Source organism: Falco peregrinus, chromosome 9 (genome assembly GCF_023634155.1).
Source record: "Falco peregrinus isolate bFalPer1 chromosome 9, bFalPer1.pri, whole genome shotgun sequence".
NCBI classification, from domain to species: Eukaryota; Metazoa; Chordata; class Aves; order Falconiformes; family Falconidae; genus Falco; species Falco peregrinus.
In genome coordinates this window covers 19,281,939-19,307,947 of record NC_073729.1, presented here as the reverse complement: position 1 = coordinate 19,307,947, position 26,009 = coordinate 19,281,939, and the positions used below count along the sequence as shown (strand labels likewise).

The window sequence follows — 26,009 nt, the reverse complement described above, 5'->3', positions numbered from 1 at the left end:
TGCGCTGTGAGGCGGTGCCGGCGGCAGCCCCGCCATCGCCTGAGGCGACGGGGGTCGGCGACGGGCCGGTGAGGGGAGCAGCCTTCCCTCGGCACTCCGGTGTGTTTAATTATGGCGTGGTGTGGAGGTGTGTAATTTTTGGTGTGTGTTTCCAGTTTTGCGATGTCGGAACTTTCTAAAGCTGCTGATTGGGAAGACGGCATTCAGCGGTGTGGGAAATTACAGGATGGCACTGTGAAAACTGCAATTATTTAGGGAGTTTCAGAGGCAGGGTTTGTTTCAGCGGGAAGAAATGTTTTAAATTGCAAAATCGGAGTGACCGAGACTATAGTTAAATGTTGGTTCTTGTCTTTGTACCTCAAATGAAGCACAGGTGATACACGAACACTGCTCATAATTCGTACGTGCCCAACTGTAAGCTGGATTTCTTTGGAGGCCTGAATTTGTAACCTTAAAAAAAAACCTACTTCTGAATTAATAAGAAGACTCCATGGGTTGTACTTACAAGTTACGAGGTAAATACATTTCTCCCGTCAGGCAACTGTAGTACTGCAGGTGGTAAAAGAGATTAACGGGCAGGGTTTTTTCCTATTTCTGAGGCAAAACCTTCCAACAACATGAATAATCTGTCTTAAACTATTAGGTTGTGTGACACTGGACACTTGAAAGATAGATTAAGATATTTATCTACCAGTTATTTTTTGGACTTGCACTTCATGGCACAATCTTCTGTATGGGGGTTCCTGGACCCAGACAGGTGGTAAGACTTCTTATACATGCTAGAAAACTAAGATATATACACCTTTCCCCTTATTAGCTCTTCCTGAATGACAATGACAGGGGTAATCACAGCAGATAGGAGACCTGTCCAAACAAACAATTACCCAAATGTGGTTTACAGGAGTGCTGGTTTATAAAAGCAACTGAACCAGCTAGTGGGGGGTGGGGTGTGTGTGGGGGTGTGTGTGGGGGTGTGAGGGGTGTGTGGGTGTGTGGGGGGGGTGTGTGTGTGGGGGTGTGTGTGTGTGTGTGGAATCCAGTATGGTTCTTTACAGAATACATATTACAACACTGAAGCAGAGCAGCTCTGTTTACCCATAGCCTGTCAGAAAGAAATGAAACTGAGAAAATGCCTGTCTGCAAGATTATGTACACATTTTTTTCTCTTGACAGGTACAAAGAATGGTCTAGCTCCTTATTTCAATCGGACAACTGTTTTATCTAGTATGTGTTGTTATGTATTAGATGGCTAAGACTCACAAATTCAGGTCTGTACTACATAGGGAATATCATGAATGGTATTATTCCTTTTCCTCCGTGGTAAGAACACTAAACTACCTTTTTTGTGCTTCAGCCTTATTTGGGACATTTCTTTCATGTCTCCAAGTCTCAATCTTTTCTTCCTTAACACGATAACCAATGTCATAAAGAAGAGCAGGAAAGATCATCCCCTATGTTTGTAATATGCTAAATATACAACATCAGACTATACCTGCTACTGCATCTTCTGTGCAACCACTGATCACTTCCATGTGCCAGACTTCCACTACACTCAGAAGATCCTTGGTAAAGCTAAACGGGAGCAAATCCCCAAAGGCCTTAAAAGTCTTTGTACACAGCAAAAAACTCTCTATTAGTATCAGCCAAAGAGAAAAGTATCCAAGTTTCGCAACAAGGTCTCAACCCACAGAAAACTTAGTTTTCAACTTGCTAGCTCCCATTCTGCAAACTAAGTTTGTAGGCCTCACCGTCAGCCATTCCTGAGAATATTTAATGGTCTTTTCAGGTATTCATTCAGACTTATGTGTTGTTCTTCCATACAGCTTTTCTTTTTTAGAATGACTGTTTTACAAAAATATGGTCTTTTCATAAGAAAAGACTGATTGACAAGTCCTATAGACTTAATATTAGGAGTGCATACACACTTTCTTTAAATCAAGTAATTGATATGTCAGTTTGTTTAACCAGCAAAATGAGGGAAATGTGGACATTTTCATGAAAACTCACTGTTTGCTTTTCCTTTAAAGTTTAATACTATGTCAACAAATATGTGTAGATAAACTTGCTTGTCGCAAATCTGCTTCAAAGTAAGAGTAACTTGCAAAAGCTGCTTCTCTTCCATTTCCCATAAACTCTTCTTATTATAACGGTAATGCTGGAGGAAAGGATATATGTGTGTATATGTACATGTATGTGTGTGTTTAAAAAAAAAAAAAAAGAAGAGATTAAATATTGGCAAAGAAAATACGCAAAAAAAAAAATATCCAAGAGAGAGCAAGTGGCATGTTTTTTCCAAAATGTTTGCTCTTTAGCTTTACTAAAACCAAGCCACTGCATTTGTTAAGAAAGGTTATATACAAAGCTAAATGTGAAACAAATATGAAATTTTTCTCTCATCTCACCTTAATCTTCTATCTTTTCAGTGAAGAAAGCATTGAGTACTGGTTTGAACTCCACAGGTACCTTGATGTGGATATCTGTATTTATTTCCTTTTTTCCCCCCATCTATTTTGATATTTAATTCCCGCGGCATCTTATTTGTTTGCATAAGCCTCCTGTTTTGTATGCATTAAGTAAACAAACTTCAAACAATTCCAAATTAATCATCTTTATTTAGCTGGGGAGACTGGTTCTATGTTGCTGCGTGTCTTTCTGAGGCATAATCCAAACCACACTTCACCCTTAATTAAGATTTTGTGAGATTAAAAGTCATAATACTTAGCATTTGTATTTTGTTTTCTGTATTTAAAGTGAGTTTAAACACAAACTACAAGGTCAATTCCACTCTGACGCATGCACACACACAGAATCGTGCTGTATATAAAGTTTACGCATAGTTCAGTGATTTACACACAAGCGAATGGTCTAGAATTAGTTGAGTACAAGGTCAGTAGTGTCTATTGCTTTGCTAATTAAGTTACATAGGCACCTAAAGCTTTCATGATACATATATCAGCCATGTCAGCTGGCCGACTTGGTACCTACCGCCTGCTTATGTTTACATCAGATTCATAAATGTTTCCATGTTCTCGACAACATCTGTTGAGTAAGTATGCTCAGAGTACTTCTACATAGCCAAAGCATTTAACTTCAGCACAGAACATGGGGGCCACAATGACTTTTATTCTAAAAGATCAGGAAAAAGAAACAGAGTGCTTATTTTTTATCAAACTGACTATTGGTGAAAATACTTATCACAGGATTGGAAGACTTAATTTTTTTCCCCTTCTACTAAAATGTTCAAACTACTATCTCCCAGAGTATCCAAATTATGTATCTAGAGATGAGGCTTGGGTACATTTTCTACCTGTGCCAGAAGAAATAAGGTCAGAAAGACCTGTTTTAGGCTCATGTAATAAAAATATAATTGATACTACTGAATATATTTTCAGTCATGAAACAAATTGATCTACTGCATGTACTCCAACTGTGAAGTAATATAACAAAACTATTCTTGAGACTTGAAATAACAATTGGCCTTGTTATAAGCATCCAGCCTTGGGATACTTACAGTAAGTACCTCAGGAACCTCTACAAATGACTGGTCCACTGATCCTTGTGCTGTCATGTCTGATGTAAGCATCAGGGCACAGGCAAAGCACTGAGAGAGGAACATATAAGGAAAGAGGAACTACTTAACTGTTCATTTACATGACAGAGGATTGAGAGGTAGATACAGCAAGTACAGTCAGAAGGAAAAGGTTGCTATTATATGTTAGAAAAACAGAGAAATACTAATAGAAACATCAGGTTAATGTTCACCGTAATATAGTAGATGAAACATATTGTCTGTCTTGATTCCCAAGTGGCAATACACACCCAAAACGATTTTATACGTCAAACTTGCAATTAGATAGACATGGAGTCTGTGCCATTAGTCAGCCAACATCTGGGTGGCAGGTGCTAAGATGGTAGACATAGTACATGGTGAGAAGAGATGGAATATAAGATAGGTAATAATAAACTGGAGATCTTTTTATATACTTTGTAAGTTATGTCTGAAAACATTTTGCTGCTTAAGCTATCATCATAAGTTTATAATTCAGTAGCTTGAATTATATGTAGCCTTTTTATTTTTGTATTTTCAGTCATCAGTTTCTAATGAAAAACATGGAAAATAGTGAAATATAACATCTTCAGAAGAGGTGAACTTCTAAGGATTGAGAGAATAGTAGTGGAAAAGGTAAGCAGGCAGGAAGTAAAAGCTGGTTTTTATGGGAAATAGCATATATATATTGGGCTGACAGTTGACAGAGTGAGATACTGAGATGCATAGCAGAGAGAAAACATGGACTTCTGAGAAGACATGCATAGAAGAAAATTAGGAAAACGCAGCTAGGAAACCTCTGTTTGTATTTGTAATTTTCCACCATCCTCTACTGTAGTTACTAGCACAAGGTCTTAATTTAAACCACTAGACAAAAAGTCTACCCTCAGTCATAGAAAAGTGTGTTAGAATAATAGTAGTTTACGTGTTTCAAACAACATGTTTTTCTTTTCCTCTGCTTCTTTCATTCTCCAGAGATAATAAAGGTTTCGGTGATTCCTCAAACTTTAATAGTGTATGTGGTTAGTAAATGTCAATGGATACACCAGCCCTAAGGTAAAATAAATTTTGCAGTATTTTTACTGAAAATATTATTTTATTTATCTATATTAATGTTTTGCAATAATGTATTAATTATCATAAACATTACTCCTAATGATCATAATAAGAATTTGTGTTTCATATTTAGTGCTCGAAAGATGGCTGCATTATACTTGAGATAACTGAGAGCAGAACAATAACACTAAGAAACGCAGCACTTCTCAGGTGGTAAGGTATTCAAACATGTATTTAGCATTCTGATATCTCAGTTCTTTATTTTTATTCCTAGAAACTACATTATTAAAATTATTTCAAATCATAAAATACAGTTTTCTTTCGTTAATGCCTTTGCATTTATTTGATTTTCTTTCAAGTTAAAGCACCAATAAGTAAGCTGATAAATGTTTTTCTGCATTTGTTCTCTGCATTGTCTGAAGCATTTAGCTAATAGCAGTTAATAAAACCTCTATTTTGAAACATGATTTTGCCCATTAATGCTTCATTCTGCATGAGAAAATATTTAAAACTAGACACAGCAATATTTTTTCTGTTGTTAAAATCAGAAGCTCTTAAACTTTTAAATGGGTCAACCATCCAGTATGACTTCATGACATGTGCTTTAAATTAGTCAAGTGCTTAATTGGCTTGCTGGATGTTTGCATGTATAAATATAGATGCTTGATCCAAGAGATACCTTGTTACAATAGGTGTCATTTTATATGTTCTAATTCTGTAGAAAGAAGAGAATCCTAAATGAACCGGTTCTTCAAACGAGTGGAATTTTCAGAAACTTAAAGGCAATTAAAAATGTTGGTTGCCCAGCAGGACTGGAAAATCAGGGTATTATTTTATTGCCAGTAAGATTTAGATATGTGCTTTTGAAAATTTTGGATATATGTCTATAGCTAAATGCATCAATGTGGCTCTCAACTGATATACAGAGATTATTCATACAACTCATTAATATGCCATTAAAAGGAACTAAACTGAAGCTGCTACTTTGTGTATGAACAGAATTTGTTTGCCCATTATATTTTTTCTATGATCCATAAGCAAAAGAAAGAATAGTTTGATGCTGTGCTGGAAAGATCAGTGTAGTATTTCAGATTTAAACATCTAATTCTATGCTGCAGGTGGGAAGGTATACCTGATATGTGCTTTATTAGAGGTCTACAGAATAGGAAGAGAACAAAAGAGATTGCCTATGTGCCTTAACAGTATCAATACTGCTTTATCGTCTGGGTATTCCATTTTGAAAGAAAAACCCTAATTAGTGGCATTTTGAGTGCATGACTGATATTTAGGTTGCGAGGTGAATAACACCAGTAACGGTGCATTTAGGCATGGTGAATACCTCAACTTTCACATAGTTTTAGTACTAAAACAATGTTAAAATTTGTCATCTGATCACACATTGTTCTTTACAGTGGTGATTTCTAAATTTTCCTGTGAATATAAAATCATGATTATGAGTGGAAGAGGCAATAACGTGATCACAGGAAGTTCATGGGGAAAAAAACCAAACAAACCAGCCAGTGGCCTGGCAACAAACAAGATGGATTTGCCGTACCCAGGGCAAATGTGGATGCTGGGAAACAAGGAAGGACAAGGAAGAAGGTATGTTGCGTTTGTAAAGTACAAAAAGAGAAGATGTCACTATCTTTGAAACCAATAGGCAAGTAGCTAGAAATTCTCCATACATGATCCAGTAATGAAGTCAAAACTGTTAAACCTGAGAGATTTAAGTTAGGTATCTAAATAATGTTTAGGTATCTAAAGAAAGGCCAGATTGGTCTTTTTCTGTGTAAGTTGTGAAAGGTGTGGTGCTCTGCAGGCAGAGATACATCAGAGACTATGACAGTGCATGTGACAATTGTAATAGGAACACGTGATACTTGTATGCTAGAGTATCAGTGAGCGTTTTACATATATAATAATCTAGTGTGCTGACTTGATGGGTCAGTTTCCCATGGAAGCACCCGGAGGTAATTGTTGCAAATTCCCAAGGCAGAGATTGCCTGGCAGGATCCCATTAAGATAATAATATTTTCTAAGTTTAACATCTTTATAATCGACCTGTACTTTAATATGTTTTCTCTTTCACTTTTTTGTCCTGAAAAATTCTTTAAAATATTTAATGGAAGCTAGCTCATCACTGATTTATTTTCCATGTCTCTAAACTAGCTGATAAATAGATGGTGAACATAACTCAGATATTTTGAAGATAATGTCATTGAATTTTGAAATAAATGCAGTTTTAAAATTCCGCTTTATTATTGAAGGAGGATCATGGCTGTCTCTTAAGTTGTCCTTTTAAGAGGAGTAACAGCAGTAGATGTAAAACAAGGTTTGTCCCTTGAGATGGTCCCGTTGGACTCGATAATTCTAAAGGTCTTTCCAACCTAAACGAGTCTATGATTTTAAGGTTGCAAATAGAACCAAGGGAATAATTAATCCTAGGGTAAGAGCACACTGATTAGTTTTGTTTGAATTGATAGGGCTTGTAGATTCTCAGTACCTTTGAACATCTGTTTTTATTTTGGTGTGAATATTTTAGCCAATTTTGTCACTTTAAGTAGCTGTCATTCCCAGTATATTTTACATCATAATAGGAGGCATCTAAGGATGGAATACTGGTAAAAAGTCTGTATACCATCTGCTTACATATCTTAATTTTGACAATAAGAAGGACTACAAAAAATTCCATGGTCTTATGAGATTCAGAGAAGCGAGGGGCACAGTCAGAGTGAAATAAAGCACTGTTAGTAGCATATTAGATAAATATAGAATAGCTCTTCTAGCCTGGGATAATTGGTCCACCACAGTGCCTGCCATATGGCCAGCAGCTTGCTGATGCCCTTTGCCCCAGCTGTCTTGTCTAATGGCAGCATCTGAGTTGTTGTTCCAGTCGTTCAGATAAAAGCAGTTTTTCACACTGACTAGTTATATGTCATTATAGGTTGCAAAGATGGCCATTATTTTGTTTAAGACTTACACAATTGCCAGGGACTACTTCAGATTTCTGCTGAAGTAGAATAGAATAAAAGACCTGGACAAGCCCTTGACTGTTTTGACCACAGGTAGGTGCATGGAAAATAAACAGCAGAATTTTTTCTGTATGTTTAGGTATGGCTACTCTTAAAGCCAGAGTTGTCTTATGTACATTTGACCTCATTTTTCTTAGGGTTTCTGTTCATAGGAAATTTGTTGCTTCAAATAGGTAAGTTAAAATGATGGAAGCATCTAATATACTAAAAAAAGCAAAGTAATTCCATAACTACAGTAGTCTTTACAGCATTTAGTTAGACATTGGGATCAATTTTATATATCCTAAATATACTCTGTTTTTTACATGTATGGAGAGATCTGTTTCTAAAACATGCTCCTGCTTTATAGAAATTGCTAGAGGAGGTAATAGTTACTTTGACATAGTAGCACAGAACTTGGCAGTTTCATGACAGCCACTAAGTGGTGAAACTTACCTGGAAACTGTAACAAATTATTCGTTTGCTGGGTTTTTTTCTGGAGGTTGACATTAAGTTATCAGGTTAATTATATTGATATGTTTCTTTTTCACTACTAATTGTCCCCTGCACCCTGGCTGGCCATGTACAAGATATTTACAAAAGGTTTACAAGCCATTTACATTGCCAAGAAACTTACAATGGAGGGATAAAAACTAAATAAAGGTCATAACTTAAAAGCCATCAAACTTATGAACTTGCTAAAACCTTCTAAACAGATCTACAGTGATCTATCAGCATTCCTTTTATGTGCATTTCTTGTTTTTGTTGGGTTATGAGCAGTGTTTGTTCTGTGTTTGAACAGCACAGCTGGGTCTTGGTCCATAGTGTGGACTTCTAAACAATTTTATAAGGAATACGTATTTTTCACTGAATATGCTGCCTTTGTTTTTTTCAGTACTTCTAGTCTAAAAATGTTGGATAATTTTTTACTGCTACAAAGAAATTAATACATGATACAACCGTGTCCAACAGTGAAAACAGGGTTTTTTTCTGTAGTTCTCTGGTTATCATATTATTTGGCTGAGGAGGGGTTTTTTTCTTATCTTTTGTTGTTACTGTTGTAGGGGGTTTCTTTATTCGTTTTTATAGTGTGCTAATACCTCTTCTGTTTGATACTGCTATTCATACATTTTCCTGAAATCTCAAAATATGTTTCAAGATACAGAGATATCTTAATTTTCTGCCTGCATGACAGATCTTTTCACCATCTTCTTCCACATTGATGTTTTCCCTGCTTACCAGTAGTAGTAGTCATATCCTATTCACAAAAGGCTCCATTGTATTAACTGCCAAGTATTCTTCTATGGATTAGAGATAGACCTTGGTCTATCCCCCTGTATTTTAATGGATCTGAACAAGGAGGTTTCTGTTGTGATCCAGTTCTAATGACTTATCCTGTGACATCCACCCACCATTCTTCATTTAATTTAATTCTATTGTCAACCTCTGATACACCTCTGAATCATCATTTTATTGAGTACTGATGGATCCCATATTTCATGATCCTGGTGCCAGCCCCCCTTCTACTGAATCATACAGACTATTCTTATATGATTTTTTAGGACCAGTTACTGGGATGTGCTATGCATAGAGCATTGTATAGCACTGTGATACTGCCATTACAGATGATGTGTCACAGGTATGCCTTCCCAATGACGTAGGTGGGAAAAAAAGGGAGTTGGTAATTATCTATCCATTGCTTACAGCATATGCTTCATCCTGAGTGGCAATAACAGTGTGCCTGTGTCAGCAGTCTCCTTGTTTGAAAAATATTCCTGGATTATATGATAACAAGGAACCCTGTGTCATAACTGGAATTACGTGTATAAGAAGGTGGATGGTGTTATGTTTATTAAGGCTGGATGTTGATGAGGTGGTCTTGAGCCAACAGTGCTAATAAACAACTCAGCTACATGTGCATGTACTGAACTGACAGTGAGTTTTGGAACCTTGTTATGTGATTGTTTCCCTGCTGTTTTTCACATTATTTTACTCTTTGGGTTGGAAGTATGCATGCTCTTCTGCTGTAGCAAAACCTGTATGGTGGTATACACATTCAGCATCTTCACAAGAATAGTGAGATGGTAAAATACTGTTCATTCACATAAGAACTAGGAGCAAGCACACTGAAAAAGTATGAACAGTGCATTGTGTGAGGTACTTATTGGCCATCATATAAACTCAGAAAATTTCCATTAATTCGTACACTCACTTGGATAATAAGTGTGAAACTACAAATTCTTGCTCCAACAAACTGAGATTAAATCTTCTCATTGAAGGTTTCTTAGAATTTTTAATATGGCAACATAAATTAGTGATGGATACTAGAATACTAGTTACTGTGCTGTTATGGTGTTATGTAGAGTAAAAAGATTTCTTTGAAACTGTTACAGAATCTTTAAGAGAAAACCAAAAATTTTACCTCTATCTCAAACTTTCATGTTTCAGTGGCCTACTAATGTTGCAAAGCTTTGTTTTCCATTTTCTTTTTCATTAAAATGCCAATATTGATGGTCATGCTAGGTAAGTTATATAGCACTTTTCACATATGCCTTACAGATTTTAGATATAATTTTGTTAAAATTTCACCCTAATTTTTGGCAATCACTCATTTATTTACTGTTAACATTATGTAATATTGGCTCTGAGGTATCTAAACACTATGAAGTATACGTCCAACTGAAAAATTTGTAAGATTCTATTCTAGGTTTATTTACGTGCAGGTAGGCAAGGTTTTCTACTATATATTGGAAATGGCTGAAGTCTCTTATCAGAGAAATCAGAGAAAAGAAAATTAGGGGTCACATAAAAAGATAGGAAGTTATTAGTGAAGAGAGAATTGTGCAAGTGAAGACCTTGTGTTGTGGGTTTTTTTCCCCCTTATTGTAACATGTTTGGCATTCTTTTAGTAATTATTTTGTTGCTGGACATCCTCATGCATTGTAGTTTTTCCCACAAACATGTTTGACGTTTTCTCTGTCCTGCCTTCCAGATGAGTGCTATGGGGATAGTACTGCAGGAGTCTGTCTCTCTTACTTGCCCTTTTACTGCTCTGGTGGCTCAATATGTTATTATTGATTCACTACCAAACCAGAACTGCAATGAGTTGGTGGCTGAAAGAGTTTAATGAAATATGGGAAGAATCAAGATGAAATGCTAGATTTAGACAAGGCTTAAAATGAGCCATGCGTGCCAGATGACTACTGTAGCTGCTAGGTCCTTTGTGGTGCTGAGGATCTCCTGGATACATCTGCACTGTCCCTTTGCATGGCTCTCACATTCCTTGGCCTGGGCCTCCATGGTCTAACCTGAATAGTTAGTTCACTCCTGAGGTGTCTCTGGATTGAATGTACTATGTCCCTTGCTGATGAAGTGTCAGTGTGTCTGAAAAAATAGTCAGAAGACAGTCGTAAAGACAGTGTGGAGGGCACTGTGCAAAGTCTGGCTACCTCTGCCTGACTGTCCTCCCGTGCCATCCCAGAAGGCATCATACTCTCCTATGCTTCATACTCTGCCTTACTCCCTGCTAGAGTGTACCACACCTAGCCTAAGCAGTATGGCTTTTGGGAGGGTTGCCAGCACCTTGACACTGCTCAGGATAACCTGAAAAACAACCCAGTAAATCTGAACACAAAACCATCAAGTGTTTATAGCATTTTGGCTTGGGTTCGTGAGAAGACTTTGGCATAGTTCTGTCATGCCTGGAGATGGCCTAGATTGGAGGTGTCACTTCCAGCACAATCAGCCTGACACACTGCTAGTAGGTATTAGGGTAGCTTAACACCCCTGAATTCTGCCAATAGTGGTGAGCAGGGCCCTTTTTAATTTCAGAAAATGAAAGCAGAATATATGTGAAGGAGAGCATGTGACTGCATTAAATATACTAGGATGCATGCATGTCCTGGCAAGAAAAGGCTCTGACAAGCATCCATACATTCCCGTGCGTGTATGTGCCTCCTTGGAATCTTTCTTGTGCAGATCACAAAAAGTTAGTGCTCCCTGGGTACAAAGCCCAGTCAATCCTTACTTCCTTTGGAAACAACATCAACAACAGGCTGGAATGCCATTTATATAAATTATGTGGCATCATCTTGGTGAAGGGATAGTCACCACACCTCTTATCTTTTCCTATTGATGTGTGTTTCCTATCCAACTCCTTTCAGAGGTTCCTAATTGCAGAAGACATCTTCCAATGGGCCTGTCACCCTAGGCCACACATGATACCTTAGCAAGGATGGGAGGGAGAATGCTCCATGCATTACAGAGTATACAGTGCAAGACAGGGTAGGCACTACTGACCTTTTGATGTAGGGCAGTGTCAAAACATGAACAGGACCAGGACAATGTAACACAAGAATGCCGCCTTTTGTTAACCTTCAGCATAGGACTTCTATTTCTGGCTGGAATACTGTGTACATGGTGACAGGTGTGCTCACACAGTGTAGGGGATGTTGCTTTACTCCTTTTACGGTAAGTACCCAGGGTAGCTGTACGGCCAAGAGTTAGCCAACAGTAGACACAGGAGGCCTGGTAGAACACTGGAAGAAACAGTTCATTGAGAGCGGATGGCATAGTGTGTGCCAGCTCCACAGCAGACAGGAACTTAAACTGCTAATCCTCTTAAAGGCATATTTCAACTCAAAGCAAAGCACTTGAAGCATCACAAAGTTTTTGATTCGCTCCTGACTGAGGGCAGGTTAGAAAAATAGAGTAGTGAAGTTCCACTACTACACTGCGATTCTTGTAATATACATCAGCTTCATGCTTATCCTCACTGTGTTTCCCCAACCCTGTCTCACTTGCTTTTTCTTTCCTTTTTCTTCCAGTTACGTTTTCTTGCTCAAGAACCTGTTTACTGCACAGAGAGACACATAGGTCGTAGGTTGGTAGGCATGACACCTTATCATGATGAGCCGCTCTGTCTCATGATGGGCCACCTCATCAGGTGCTGCTCTGGGAATGTGATCTACAAATGAGTAAGTTTAACCTCCTTCTCATGCAAAATGGCAAGTTTTGTCTTTCTGAAGCAGGTGTCTGCAACAGTGCACTATGTTGTGTCTGTCTTGTGTGTATATTGTGAACAGAAAGGAGTGCTCCCTCTGCCAGAGGCTTTGTGCTGGGGATAAGGAAAGCAAGCAGATCTCTGTTTCTTCTTTTATAAATAGAAAGTCAGTGGCTTCACTACCATGCAGTTTAGACATTATGCTGGGCAATAGTGCAACTGTTGTAAACAGTTATGTATGCCTGGCATTGTGCACTTGTTGATCACTCTGTGAGACAAGACACCTTGTGGTGATAGTGCCATATCGTAGGACGGGATCTGTTTGAAACTGTCACATATGCAGTGCCTCGTCAGTGTTCACATATACTCCCATTGCATGAAATGTGTCAAACAGCAGTTGTTCACGCAGCAGTGGGAAAGCTGGCATTCACGTCTCCCCTGCACATTCTTCATTTTGCAGTGAATTCAATTACTACACATTTGACAGACATGCTGGAGCAGTTTAAGTACAGAGTTGTTGCAGTATTTCCATACAGCCAGCCTCAAGAGGGAGTCAGTAGGTTAACTGTGATACAGCAAAGCTGTCTAATCCTGCAGGGTCTGGTATTCCTTGGGGAAATAAAGCTCTGGCTAAGCACGACCAAGGGGAAGCAGAATTTGTGCACTGTATAGACTGGTGGCTATAGTTGTCACTATAGGGCTCACTAATAGCCCTTGTGAGGGCTGGTAAGAACCTTGTGGAATGAGATCCTTCATCAGCTAGGAAGCTATTGCTACTCTGATGTGTGTCAGTACCACAGTAAATGTTGAGCTGTTGTCCTAAGGTTCTGAATTATTGCAGACAAGGTAGAAGACATTTTTAAGGGTTTTGCCCTTGCATTTTCCCCTGTCATTTGTCTTCAATTTTTTTCAGTGTTGTTTTCCATTTTATATAAACACTATTCTCAACATTGACTGATGTGTCCTGGGGCATCCGCTTCATAACAGTGTTAGAGGATAATATTTTGTTTCGTTTCCTGATAGCTTCTTGAGTGCTAAGGATTATGAAAAATACAATATTTAATTATAAATTCTTTCCATTGACTCTGTGATCATATGGTTGGCTCTTGGTAATGTTATTGTCAGTACTGTATTACTAGATAATGAAAGAGAGTTGAGGACTTGAACATTATTTCAGTGCACACATACCAGGAAGCGTGACACACATCCATTGCAACCTACACATGTAATTTGCTCTATCAAGTGTCTCATGAGATAGGTTAATGTTGCAGCCAGTGAATGGGTATAGTAACAAGTGCAATTTCGACAAAAAAAAAAATCATCCAAATAAGTGAGTATTCTGGCACATGGGGCTGTAGCAGGTTTCCACACATAGATCTGGAGATCATCTAGTCCAATCTTCAAAGAAGGGTCAGCTAAAGCAGGTAGTCCAGGACTGTGTCTGGTCAGGTTTGGAATATCTCCAAGCATGGAGACTCCACAACCTCCTTGGGCAACCTGTTCCAGTGTTTTACCATCCTCACAGTGAAAAGGTGAGGGTTTTTTAACATTTAAATGGGATGTTTTGTATTGTGATTTGGGCCTATTCCTTCTTGTTCTTTCACTGGACACACTGAGACAAACCTAGCTGTCTTCTTTGCTCTGCCCTCATCAGGTATTTATACACAAGGATGTTCTTGCACCTTCTCCAGGTTCAACAGTCCCGGGTCTCTCAGCCTCTCATAAAATGAGAGAAACTCCAGTCCCTTAGTCATCTTTGTGTCTTTTTGATGGACCGGCTCCTATGTCCAAGTCCTTCTGTAATTGGAGAGCCCAGAGCTGGACTCTGCATTCCAGATGTATCTCATCATCGGTGCTGAGCAGTGGGAAGGATCACCTCCCTCCACCTGCTGGCAATGCTTTTCCTAATGCAGCCCAGGATGTTGTTGGCCGCCTTTGCCACAAGGATGTACTGCTAGCTCACTTTCAACTTGTTTCCCACTAGGATCCCCAAGTCTTCTTATTCCAAGTTGTTTTCCAACTGCTCAGCCCCCAGCATGTATTGATACATGGTGTTATTCCTCCCTAGATGCAGGACTTGGTGCCTACCTTTGTTGAACTTCGTGAGATTCCTGTTTGACCATTTCTTAAGCCTGTCAAGGACCCTCTGAATGGCAGTAGCGATCACTCCTCCCACTGTTTTGTCACCTGCCAATTTGCTAACTGGCCTTTAGCTCAACTTTGTGATGCTGATCACAAGTCTTTAAGCCCAGCAGCTCAGCCAGCTTTAACTCTACCTCCCTGACCACTTATCTAGGCTATAATTCATCAATTTGCCAGTGAGGATGTTACAGGAATGAGTGTCAAAAGCCTTGCTGAAGTGAAGATAAACAATACCAACTGCTCTTCCCTCATCCATCATGCTAGCGATTTCATCATAGAAGGCTGTCAGGTTAGTCAGGCATCATTTCCCTTTCATTAATCAATGCTGACTACTCTAAATCACTCTTTTTCCCTCAATGTGTTTGCAAATGGTTTCCAGGATTATTTGTTCCATCCCCTTTCCAAGGATGAAGGTGAGGCTGATGAATTTCTAGCTAGTTGCTCTGAATGATTTCTGGAGCACAGTACAGGAAAAGTTGTCCAGTTAAGCTATCTATAGAGCAGCAGCAAACCACTTTTTAGTTCATCTCAGGAATCTGACATACATGTGCTCAGAGGTTTACCTCCAAGTTCCTTACCTCTCTAATTAAATCTACTGCAAAAGGCAGGTTTTGAAAGTAAAAAGGATTTTTGTAATGGATTCTCAATGTTTCTTGTTCTGTTCATATTTGAAAATGTGTCAGAAGCGGGCTGTTGTATAAAATCATTGGCAATTGAAAGTTTTTTAAATGGTCTTGCTTAACAGTCACTGTTAGTCATGATAGACATGACCCCTTATTTCTTGATAGTAATAATTTTGAGTAGTAATTTATGTGTCATTACAAATAACAGTAAAGCTAATCTGTGCTGATTTCCTACGCTAAGCAAACTCAGCTTACTGAATAAAAATTAATAGTGATCTCTTTTTAAATAGAAATTCTGTTTCAATTGACAGGCTAAGGATATCAGTGAGGCAAGTTATAAGGACTGGTAATGTCTTTTATTAGACTAGTAGAAAATAACTAGGCAGGATTTGTTAGGCAGGAGTGTTTCTGTGGAATTGTTAATGGCAAAATGTAGTTTTAGTCTAAGTCACAGATAAAACAAAGACAGGGAGATGGTAAGATCACCACTTATAACCAACAAGCCTGAAGATTTCTTCAATGTACCCTCTGTAGACTTCAGTCACTTCTAAGTATGTCAAAAGTTTACACAAGGGATAGTATTATTTCTGAGGATTTTGAATAACAAAGGCTTGGTCTGAAATTATAGTGTCCAGGAGATTCTGTGTTTTCTTTTTAAATTTTAATTAGTGCTGTCAAGTAAATTTACCTCTGAATTGCCAATTAACACATTCTGAAATCTAAGTTTTGTAACCTTTGAAAAAGCCATACTACGCAAAATGAATGGGGGAAGAAGCTGACATTACATATTGGGAAAAGTCTTTCTTCGGCTGGTACCTCCATTACTCCTTGGTAGTTGGTGAGGTTAGCAGTGGCAATTTGGTAACTTGCTGAACTGGACCATCAACTCCAGTTAGACAATATATTGAGGGCCTTTGGATGGGGATTTTGCTGTATTGTAGAAAACACACCAGACATATGTTACCCCTCCATCAGTTTTGCTTGGAAAATATGCAAAATTTATTCTCTTAAATGTAGAAAACTTTTTTTTTTTAAATCTGACTTAGACCTGATATGTGATTCACCTGCAGTAGTCATGCTTCATCTCTACTTTTCCCCCCCCATATTCTAGTGTGTGAGCTTAGACTGATTTTCAGGTATTGGGCAGCAACTGTTAACAGAGCTAAAGTTTATTAAAAAAAGATGGTTTTGAATGTTGCAGATAAAATGCAGTTAAATTAAGTAGCTATATAAGGAAAAATGCCACATTTTTACAGTGAGCATCCAGAATTAGCACTTGCTGAAAACAAGACAGCAGCTTGAGAAGGACATTTCTAGCAATGACCATCAAAGCAGTTCATGCCCTATGAAGAAGCCCGGCTAGCTGTTGAACCTTTGGGCTCATTAACACTCCCACCCACAGCTGCAGTGAATAAAGCTTGGAAACGGCTCCTCAGTCAGGTGTTCTGTAGGTACTACTTCAGGGTTTTGGTTGCACAATTCAAACAGCTTGAGTCTTTTGCTGAGGATAGTTGAACTATTTATTTGTTCTTCTCCATCTCCTTCCCCCCTTTTTTTTCTTGGTGGAAAAGCTTGAATCTTCTTAACTTCAAGTGAGAGAAATAAAGCTGATACTGAACTTAGTGGTAAGGGATGTTTATGCTGCTCAATAGTGTACATGTGAATATTATTTTCAAGGAATACACTGAATTTTGTGGGTTTAATGTGTATTTTGTTACTCTTTTCAATAGTTTAAATTTTTTACTTTTAAAAGTACTGATTTGGAGTCTTTGGTACAGATTAAGTTTATGAGGGCTTTACATTTGCTTTGACTGTTATGTTTCCTTAAAAATATAAAGCAAATGCTTGATTAATTTTTTAAATGGATTTGTTATTTGTGTATCAGAGAATGCTGATCCTTTTAAATTCTAATCAGTTTTGAGGTACTTTAAAATTAGACTCTTATACTCCAGACTTTGATAGAGTTTTATCAGAGCTAGACTAACACTTCTGTCTGAACTCTTTACACGATGAAAAATAGGGCTTCTAGAGTGCCCTATTTTTGTTTATCATGGGATTTCCACCATTACATCCTTTATCTGTTCTGCCTATGTTCCTGAAAGTATTCTGATATCTTCTACTTTCTTAACACTGCAATTCTGGAGAGAAATGATGATAAGAAAATCTGTCTATAGAAAATTGACTTTTATTGTATGAAAATAAATTGCAATCCCTAATGGCTCCAGTTGAAACATATACATAAAGAGCTCAATACTTATTGTGCCTTATAAATCAAGGAATGTTAAGTTGTTCATATCAACATTTTGATGTATGACTTGTAATCTTGATTGTTTGGGTTGGCAATTTTGTGTTAGTTCAGGATAGCAATTGCTTTCTGGAAACATACCTTAGTTTTCATAACATAGGCTAGTTTTGTTACAAATACATGCCTCTGGTCTGAAAGTGAACAGTTTTCTCCTACTTCATATAAAGAGAATAATTTGATTATTTCCTTCCACTCTTCTTGCTTCTTTTAGCTGTTCTTGGAGATGTTACAAAAGAAGCTCTTTCTCCTTCCCTGATAAAGATAGTGAATTAACATGAAAGAGCACAGAGCATGTGATTAACTTGTTCTGTCACGGATAAGTAATGCACATGAAATGGAGAAGTGCTAGTAGAGAACCTTTATTTGTCTGGTCCTATTCCTCCCACCCCAGTTTTGTTTTTGTTGTGACAGATACCTTTGAGCTTGAGGTTTAAATCATCCATTAGGAATATCATTTTCATGCTGGGGGGGTGTCTGTTCCCCAGTTTGTTTCCCTTTGGAATAGGCTGGTGATAACTTTGCAGTGGAGGGACAGAATGATTTATCAGGCAAAGTGTTATTGTGTAAGGAACTATGATCTGTGATATTATGAAAATGGGAAGCGGTGTAACTCCTAACAATGAGAAAACACTGTGTGAGGGAAGTAAGAAAGCAGACACTGCTTGTTAAGCCAGATGATTTTTGTATTGTTACATTACTTGGAATGGTAGGAATAACAAACTGTGTGGGAGTATGGGAGAAGTGCAATAAAGGGAAAGAATAGAAATGATTTGCAGAAATGTGTCAAGTACTTGCACAGCTGCATTTTTCCCAAATGCTGTCAAGTTCCCATTGGCCAACTACAAAGCCATTCTCATTGTCAATTTATGCTTGCTTTTATGATTGAAATGAATCCTAAGAGGTGGACAGAACAGAATGAATTTTAGAGAAAGCTTTTGCAAAGAGACATCGCAAAACAAGGCACAAAAGCTTTTTGGTGAGAAAGAGGTGATAGAGATTGGTTTTACTGCCTGCTTCCCATTCGCATAGAGGTCAGTGTGAAGACACAAGTCATCTGTGTATGATCTGAAGAGATATGGACAAGGAACTAACCTATAGTACCCTTGTTTAGAGGAGGCAGTGGAGAGATGTAGGGACATCAGGGCTGGCTGCCACATGGTAAACTACCCAAATTCACAGTTAATTACTCTGCAGTAGCCCATGGTACCTAATCTAAAGGATTAAATACAGATGCAAGAGTGGAAAGATAATCTTTTTAAAAGAAGTGTATTGACTGAATGCATGAGACTTAAAATTGTGTACTTTGAATCAGTGATGCCTTGTCTTACATTCAGGTACCTCTTTACCACGTGTACTGTCAGCTATGTTGCCTTTGCTGGGCTAGAAATGCTTAAAAATAGTGCTCAAGCCTGAAAAATATGACAAAATAACAGAGTTAGCTTTGATCTGTAAAATAACAACTGAGGTATTAGAATTGTGTAGTGGAAATAGGTATTTTTGAACTGACAGTGGGGCACAAACAAAGTGGTGAGGTGTTAGAATTTTCAAATAAATTTGAACGACTTTGAATTATGTCTGATTTTATCAGACAACTTACGCTTCATGCTTTCACGGGGAGAAGCTATGAAAAAGCAGAGCACTGTATTATAGTTTGGCTTAGATCTAAGAAAGATAAAAGAAGATGTAATGTTAAAAAAAGCTTTTGAGGGTCAACTAGTGGGAAGTTAGTACACCCTGTTAAGTACTTTGTCTTTTAGTATAAACAGGAGCGGCTTGATCCTGTGAGCAGAAGTGCACAAGTAAAATGAATTAAATACTTGAAAAATAATGTCTATGTAACAGTTCTGATATATTTTTTCATTGACACCAAGCAACATGTATACCACAGTACAAAAATACAAAATGCGATCCTGGTAAGGGATTAATGTTTTTGAAGTAGGAAAGCTCTTGTATCCCAGATGAGAGAAAAATCTGGGGAACAGCGTATTCCCAGCCATGCAAATAGGTGGTCAATAGCAACATATGCTCAAAGTATTTGTTAGCTCCGGCCTTCATATGAAAGCACTGCACTCTAGGTCAGATTGTATGCAAATACAACCCTGTTACTTCCTCTGTTGCAAGTAGTCATTAAGGGAAAGTACTGCAGGCTGAGAATATATTGCTGCGCTGCAAGTGTGACTCTAAAATATTTACCTTTAGAATTTTAAAATGCAGATTTCCAGGCTCCTTTTTAACAACAACAACAGAAAAGTCAAAGCGTTTGATGTGTTCATTGTTGCCTTGTAAAATGGGTGTCATTGCAGTCAGCCTCCTGTTAAAAATGTAGACGGCTTTGAGTGGAATCTTTTGGCCTCATACAACTAAAAGACAACAGGACATAACACTGGATATTTTTTATTGGAATCTAGTATATGAAAAAAATATGTATACTCTGCAAGAGCACAAGAAATACCAACCAGGCTGCTCTAAGTGGAGGATGCCATTTACTCAAGGCAGAGAGAACTGCTTGGTGCAAGCCATCACAGTAGCTGTTTAGGTTTGTGAGTGCCAAAATTCACAGGTTTTTAGAGAGAAAATGAGCACAGAGCTTCAGGGTATCTTACAGAACCGAAGTAAAATGCTGTGTTTGTAAATAAGCTGCCGAAAAAAATAAATGACAGATATTTGCAGTCACTGCAGTTTCCAGTGTGGAGGACCAAAACGAGGCAGAGCACTAACAAAATGGATTCTGGCCTGCCTTCACTCTCCCTGTCGGCTCCCGGTCACCTACTGCCGATGTAATTCAGGGCTCCGCGGCCGCGGAAGGGCAGGGGGCCCGCCTGCGCGCTTTTGTGGTGGGGGGCCCCTGCATAGTAACGGGCTTGTGATCTTTGGCGCCGGGGGCGGGGAGAGGAATGTTAATTCTTGTAAAAAGACGTGAAAACTGCATTTGAAAGTTAAACGCTAAGAACTGGCGAACCTGGTGCGGGGGGTTACGGTTTCTCCTGCCGCCCCGCAGCCGCCTCAGTGCCCCAGAACAGCCGATGGGGGGCGCCCTCGGCCCGCACCGCCAGCCCGGGCCGGACCATGGCTGGGGCGGAGGGAGGGAGGGGAGAAACCAGCCCGGCACCCCCCGCTCGTACCCCGCTCACGGTTCAAGGTCAGGGCCGCGTAAGCTGCCGCACAAAGGCTCCTTTCAAAGGCCGGCACACCGGCTTCGCGGCCGCCTGCACAATCCCCCATTCAGGCGCTGATCCCCCGCGGGACCAGGCGTGCGTGACCCTCGGCTCGGGGAGCCGCCGCAGCGCCCGGCCCGGCCGTGTGCCGTGCTCCGGCGCAGGGCAAGGCAGGGCGGGCGGCCGCCCCGGGTGAGCGGGGCCGGCGGTAGCGGAATGCTCGCTGGCGCCCGGACCAGCGGAGCGCTGCCCGGCTGTCCTCGCCTCCCCCCGCCCCGCCCCTCCCGGCGCAATTTGCATGCTACCCGCCCAGCTCGGATTTCACTGGTGGAGACGCTCTCTGCCGGCGCCGTTGATTGGTGCTTCTCCCCCCAGGTCGTTTGCATACGGCGGGGCGGGGCGCCCGGCAGACCTGCGGCGGAGAAGTTGAGTGGGAGCCGCCGCCAAGTGTCCCGCCGAGCGGCTCGCGCGGAGCCCGCCCCGCCCCGCGCCGCCTCCCCGCACCCTCCGCGGGCCCCGCGCCCTGCCCGGGCAGCAGCCGGCCCGCCCGGCCCGGCGCGGCTCTCGACCGCCGGCTGCCGCCAGCCGTTCCTCCCTTCCGAAGCAGAAGATGGCTGAGCACAGCCTCCCTGCGGGATGGAGGTAGCTGGCCCTCGGCTGAGCCGGCGTGCGGGGAGGGCTGTTTCCCGCTGTGCTGCAAATCCTCCCGCGCCGCTGGCGAGGCAGGCGGCTCTGGCCCGGTAGGCGCAGGAGGGATCTACCCCAGCCTCACCTTTCGTGCTGTCGGCGGTTGGCTTCACCGGTCTTTCCTATGGCTGGGATATACAGCTCTACTCTGAAGACCCTGGAGGATTTAACTTTGGACTCTGGTTATGGGGCAGGGGATTCCTGCAGGTCTCTTAGTCTCTCTTCTTCCAAGTCCAACTCCCAAGCCTTCACCTCTTCTCAGCACAGAGGCAACTGGTGGTACTACTCGGGCTCCATGAACAGTAGGAATAACAGCTGGGATACCGTGAACACCGTTCTGCCAGAAGACCCCGAGGTTGCAGATATCTTTTCCAAGTGTCCTAAGCTGCCGGATCTAGAGGAATACCCTTGGACTGATGAAGACATTGGAAAAATACTCAGAAAAGGGAAGGGAGATGGCAGTAGCAGAACCTTTTCTCAGGAAGCTGTCAGGCGTCTCTCACAGTTACTGAGGCGCGCCTTGATCAGGGTCTCCAGGGAAGCTCAGCGTCTCAGCGTGATGCACTCCAAGTGCACCAGGTTTGAGGTGCAGAGTGCTATCAAGCTCATCCAGAGCTGGTCGTTGTCGGAAAGCTGCGTCTTGGCGACTGTCAAGGCTCTCTCTCTGTACAGCATGAGTGCTGGGGATGGACTGAGGAAAGGTAAATCAGCTAGATGTGGCCTCACCTTTTCAGTGGGGAGGTTTTTCAGGTGGATGGTGGACACTAGGATCTCAGTTAGGATCCATGAATACGCGGCCATCTCTTTAACCGCTTGCATGGAAAACCTGGTAGAAGAGATTAAGGTCAGGGTTTTGGCAAGTCAGAGCCCAGATGGTGGAGGAGGGGAGATCTCAGCTGAAATCCTGGAGATGGTTATCAACAATGATGCTGAACTTTGGGGAGTGTTGCAACCTTATGAGCATCTCGTCTGTGGGAAGAATGCTAATGGTAAGATACTGCTTTTACAATATCTAATCTTCATACCGACAAGCTTTGCAGTAAAATCATTGATTTTGATGGACTTTGGGTTGTTTTTGGTTTTTCTTTTCATCTGAATTGCATCTTGGTCGTGGTTTGTGTGTGCGTAAAGCAGGCATGATGGTTTTACCAGGCAAGAATGTTCCTGCTTTATTCTTAAGAAAGGGGCAGAGGCTGTGGGAAACCAAGCCCTGTTGTCCTAACAAATGTCTCCTGACTTTTTACCAGCTGCTGTTTTGAGCAATTTTACTGTAACTGGCATGTAAACCTGCTTCTCTGTAATCATAAGGTGAAATGTGCTTTAAAAGCTGCTCCTCAGAAAACACCACTATTGTTTTAAACAAAACTTACATTATAGTGAGTATTTTGCAGTTTCATCTTAAAGATGCAATTCCCACGTACAGCCTGGAGAGGGGAAACAACATTATTTTTTTTTCTTTGTGATAGTAAAATTCAGTTTCTGAACAGAAACTTGTAACTGCATGTTACTTAGACTTCCTTCTAGTTCAGCAGGAACCTGTGCTGAAATTACACTTGTGCAATAAACAAGAGCTTGTGCTTGGCTTGCCACAGTGGATATTTGGGATGGTGCCTCAGTAATGAGAATAACATAGCATTAAGGTACTTACCTCTGTAATTTGTTTAGAAAGCAGACTTTTTGAACAGTTAAGCAAATAAGCAGAGAGAGGAATGTTGGCGTCTTCCTATGGGACTGAGGAGTAGTTTGAAAGACCTAAGTCATGACAGTTCTACTAAGAAGCTGCAGTGTTTATTTTGCATTGTCACACTGAAGAGTACCATATTTTTTCCATGGAAAAATTGAGAGAAACATTGAATTTAGAAAACTATTCTGTGCACTGCACACAGTTTCGTGACTTCTGCTGGCCTCATTGTTATGGTCAGATATCCCATGCATAAAACCTTTCTGATTTAACTCTATAAAACTAAGTGGCTTGGTCCTCTTCAAAAGATAATCTCATATTGAGAGACAAAGGAAAGGAGCAGATTTTCTTTGATGGGGAAAAAATATACCTTAGGTGAATGTTAGTAATGAAGTGCTTTGTTAGGGAAGGGCTGACTCAACTTCTGATCCTTGGGTGCATTGATTTCCTGCAGTTATCCTATACAAAAGCAATAATGTTGCCGTTCAGATCACTAGTAGGTGAGTGCAGTGACTGTCCCCATTGGGTGAGCCTGCTTCAGATTACAGTGTAAGAGGATGGCTGCTATTACAGCGCTCACAAAACCTCTCTTGTGTGTTCTGTCTGCCCTCTGTCCACCGACTGTTACTAAACGTATGTGAAAAAAGTGTGAAGAGCCCTTTGGGATGTGCTCTTGGTGCTGGTACAAGACATAACTGTAACATTAAAAGTCAAACATAGACATCTACTTTTTCTAAGTACAAGCTCTTTGGTGGAAGACTGTAAGGGTATGAGGATATCTTGTCCTCTGCCAAAACACTTGTCATAATTCTTTGCGTATCATGGGAGCACTTGTCACCGGGTCCAAAAAGAGGACGTGGTTCCTTCTCTTGTTCCTTACTTAGGGAAGCTGGAGTGAAATGTTGTGGTTCTGTGAAGTAAAACATGCACTTGAGCTGTTCCCTGCTCAGTGCTTTTGCCACACAGTTTCTGTGTGTAAAATGGAGAGGAAGAGTAAGTCCCTCTCAGAGCTTTTTTTTTTTTTTTTTTTTTCCTGCTTTTTTTTTTTTTTTTCTTGAGAGAGATCTCTTTGGAAGAACTGCAGTGAATGAATGGAAGCTGGTGTGCAATGGAAACGGGAGTGACTGTGCAGAGAAATGCTTATAAATATTCAAACCACCAAATGGTCAGTTATGATAACGCTTGTGTAGTGTAATACCAAGCAGTTACTGGCCACAGAAGGGTTGGCTTCTGTTGCCTCTTTTGTTGTTCCTGTCTTTCAGATCAATTCTGTCAATAATTGAATGCATTTTTAAAGTCTGAAAATGGAATAAAACCACACATGAAGGTATCCTGTGATTTCCTGTGACAGTCTGTCACTAGTATTTTACCTGACACAAGTCAGTGAATCTTCTAAATGGCTTTTCTTGCAGTTGTAAGACCACAAATGGTTTTATCTGGATGCAAAAAAGCTTGAAATAACTTCTTTATTCTTCTCCCTGTAGGAATTGTAAATTAGTAGTATTCACATAATTCTTCACAGTGCTTTCAAATGATCTTGTCTTTTACATTAATTTAAATCTGAGGTAGATCTAGCAGTAAAATAACTGGATTTATTCCAGTGTAAGAAACAGGAAAACTTGCTTTACTGTCACTTTTGGTTTTTTTATAGTAAGAGCATTTTAATGGAGTACTTGTAAACTGTGCACTTGGCATATGTTTGTTGGGTTTTGTTTTATAGCACTGAGTTTGATGTTAGAGATAAAAAGCACTTAGAGGTTAAGTTCTAACTCCAGTCGAGCATTGCAATCTCTGGATAAAATCCATGGCAGAAGATTGTACTGGATTATCATAATGGACCTTTCTGGCATTATGATCTATTGAATACCATTTTCATTATTAGATCAGGATAGCATGCTTCTTTGGAGTCTAAGAAACAGTAAGTAAATACATAAATCTTTGTAAATTCTTAAGAGACTGAGGTTTAGACCTGTGTTTCTTCAGTGACTAATACCCCATCAAAGACCATAGTCCAGTCACTGTGCTTAAGGCTTTGGAGGCTGAAGGCTTAATATTCTGTATTGTAACAAGCGTGGTTTAGTGAACAGCTGGTGTGTGAAGGGTGAAGTTAGAAACTCAGTAAATACTTAAGGGGGATTTTAGTATTATTTTAAGATAAATAATGATCTGTGGTGGGTTTATGTTTTTGCCCTTTCCATGAAGTTGTTCTTTAATCAACTATTTGAGACTTCTGTGAGACGTTTTCTGCTGTCAGTGTGAGTTCTGAGTTCATGACTGGGATTCGGTCTCTGCCTTGGAAGGAGGAATGTCATCTGAATTTATGGTTGTAAGGAGTTCTGTAGAGCTCTCTGTGAGTTTAGGTGGGCTGTTGCAAAAATAATGCCATGCAAGCTGGAAAGAAAATGAAACAAAAGCAGCAAAAATGATAAGCAGCTACTGAAATGTAGTTACTGGAAGGTAAAAACAAAAAAAAAAGGTAATGTACATTGGAATACGTGTTTTATTTGTTATTTTTAATTACTTGGAGATATATGATATGTATTGGTTTGATACAGCTAGAGAATGCATCTGGTGGTTTCACAGGGATTTGGAGACGTTAATTTGTAATATTAGAGTCTATTCATTTGAAACGTTTGTTGGGAGACAAGGAGAAATACAAACTTACGTTGGAAATGTGATTCTTCTACTTCATGTTCCTGTGTTTCACTGGTGCATGGTTCACTAGAATCTGAACTGTCAGCACTGCAAATACATTTTGATATTATTGCCCTATTAACTACAGAACTTATGTTGTACTTAA

At 40.0% G+C, this 26,009-nt stretch overlaps 1 protein-coding gene across 6 annotated transcripts in view; it reads left to right on the top strand.

Annotated features, from left to right (window-relative positions):
• The first annotated feature begins 32 nt into the window (after positions 1-32).
• ABTB2 (ankyrin repeat and BTB domain containing 2) overlaps positions 33-26,009 on the top strand; it is a 156,325-nt gene continuing 130,348 nt past the window's right edge. Inside the window, exons 1-6 of one of the 6 annotated variants that reach the window (XM_055813322.1) lie at positions 1,059-1,173; positions 2,424-2,459; positions 4,089-4,183; positions 4,737-4,816; positions 6,016-6,205; positions 12,441-12,590. In XM_055813322.1, coding sequence (XP_055669297.1) covers positions 12,587-12,590 — 4 coding nt within the window. In that variant the 5' untranslated portion in view covers positions 1,059-1,173; positions 2,424-2,459; positions 4,089-4,183; ... (1 more) ...; positions 6,016-6,205; positions 12,441-12,586. Of the gene's footprint in view, positions 128-1,058; positions 4,184-4,736; positions 4,822-6,015; positions 6,206-12,440; positions 12,591-21,271; positions 22,518-26,009 lie in introns of those variants that run through there. The other 5 variants (XM_055813321.1, XM_055813319.1, XM_055813320.1 and 2 more) reach the window with 5 other exon arrangements.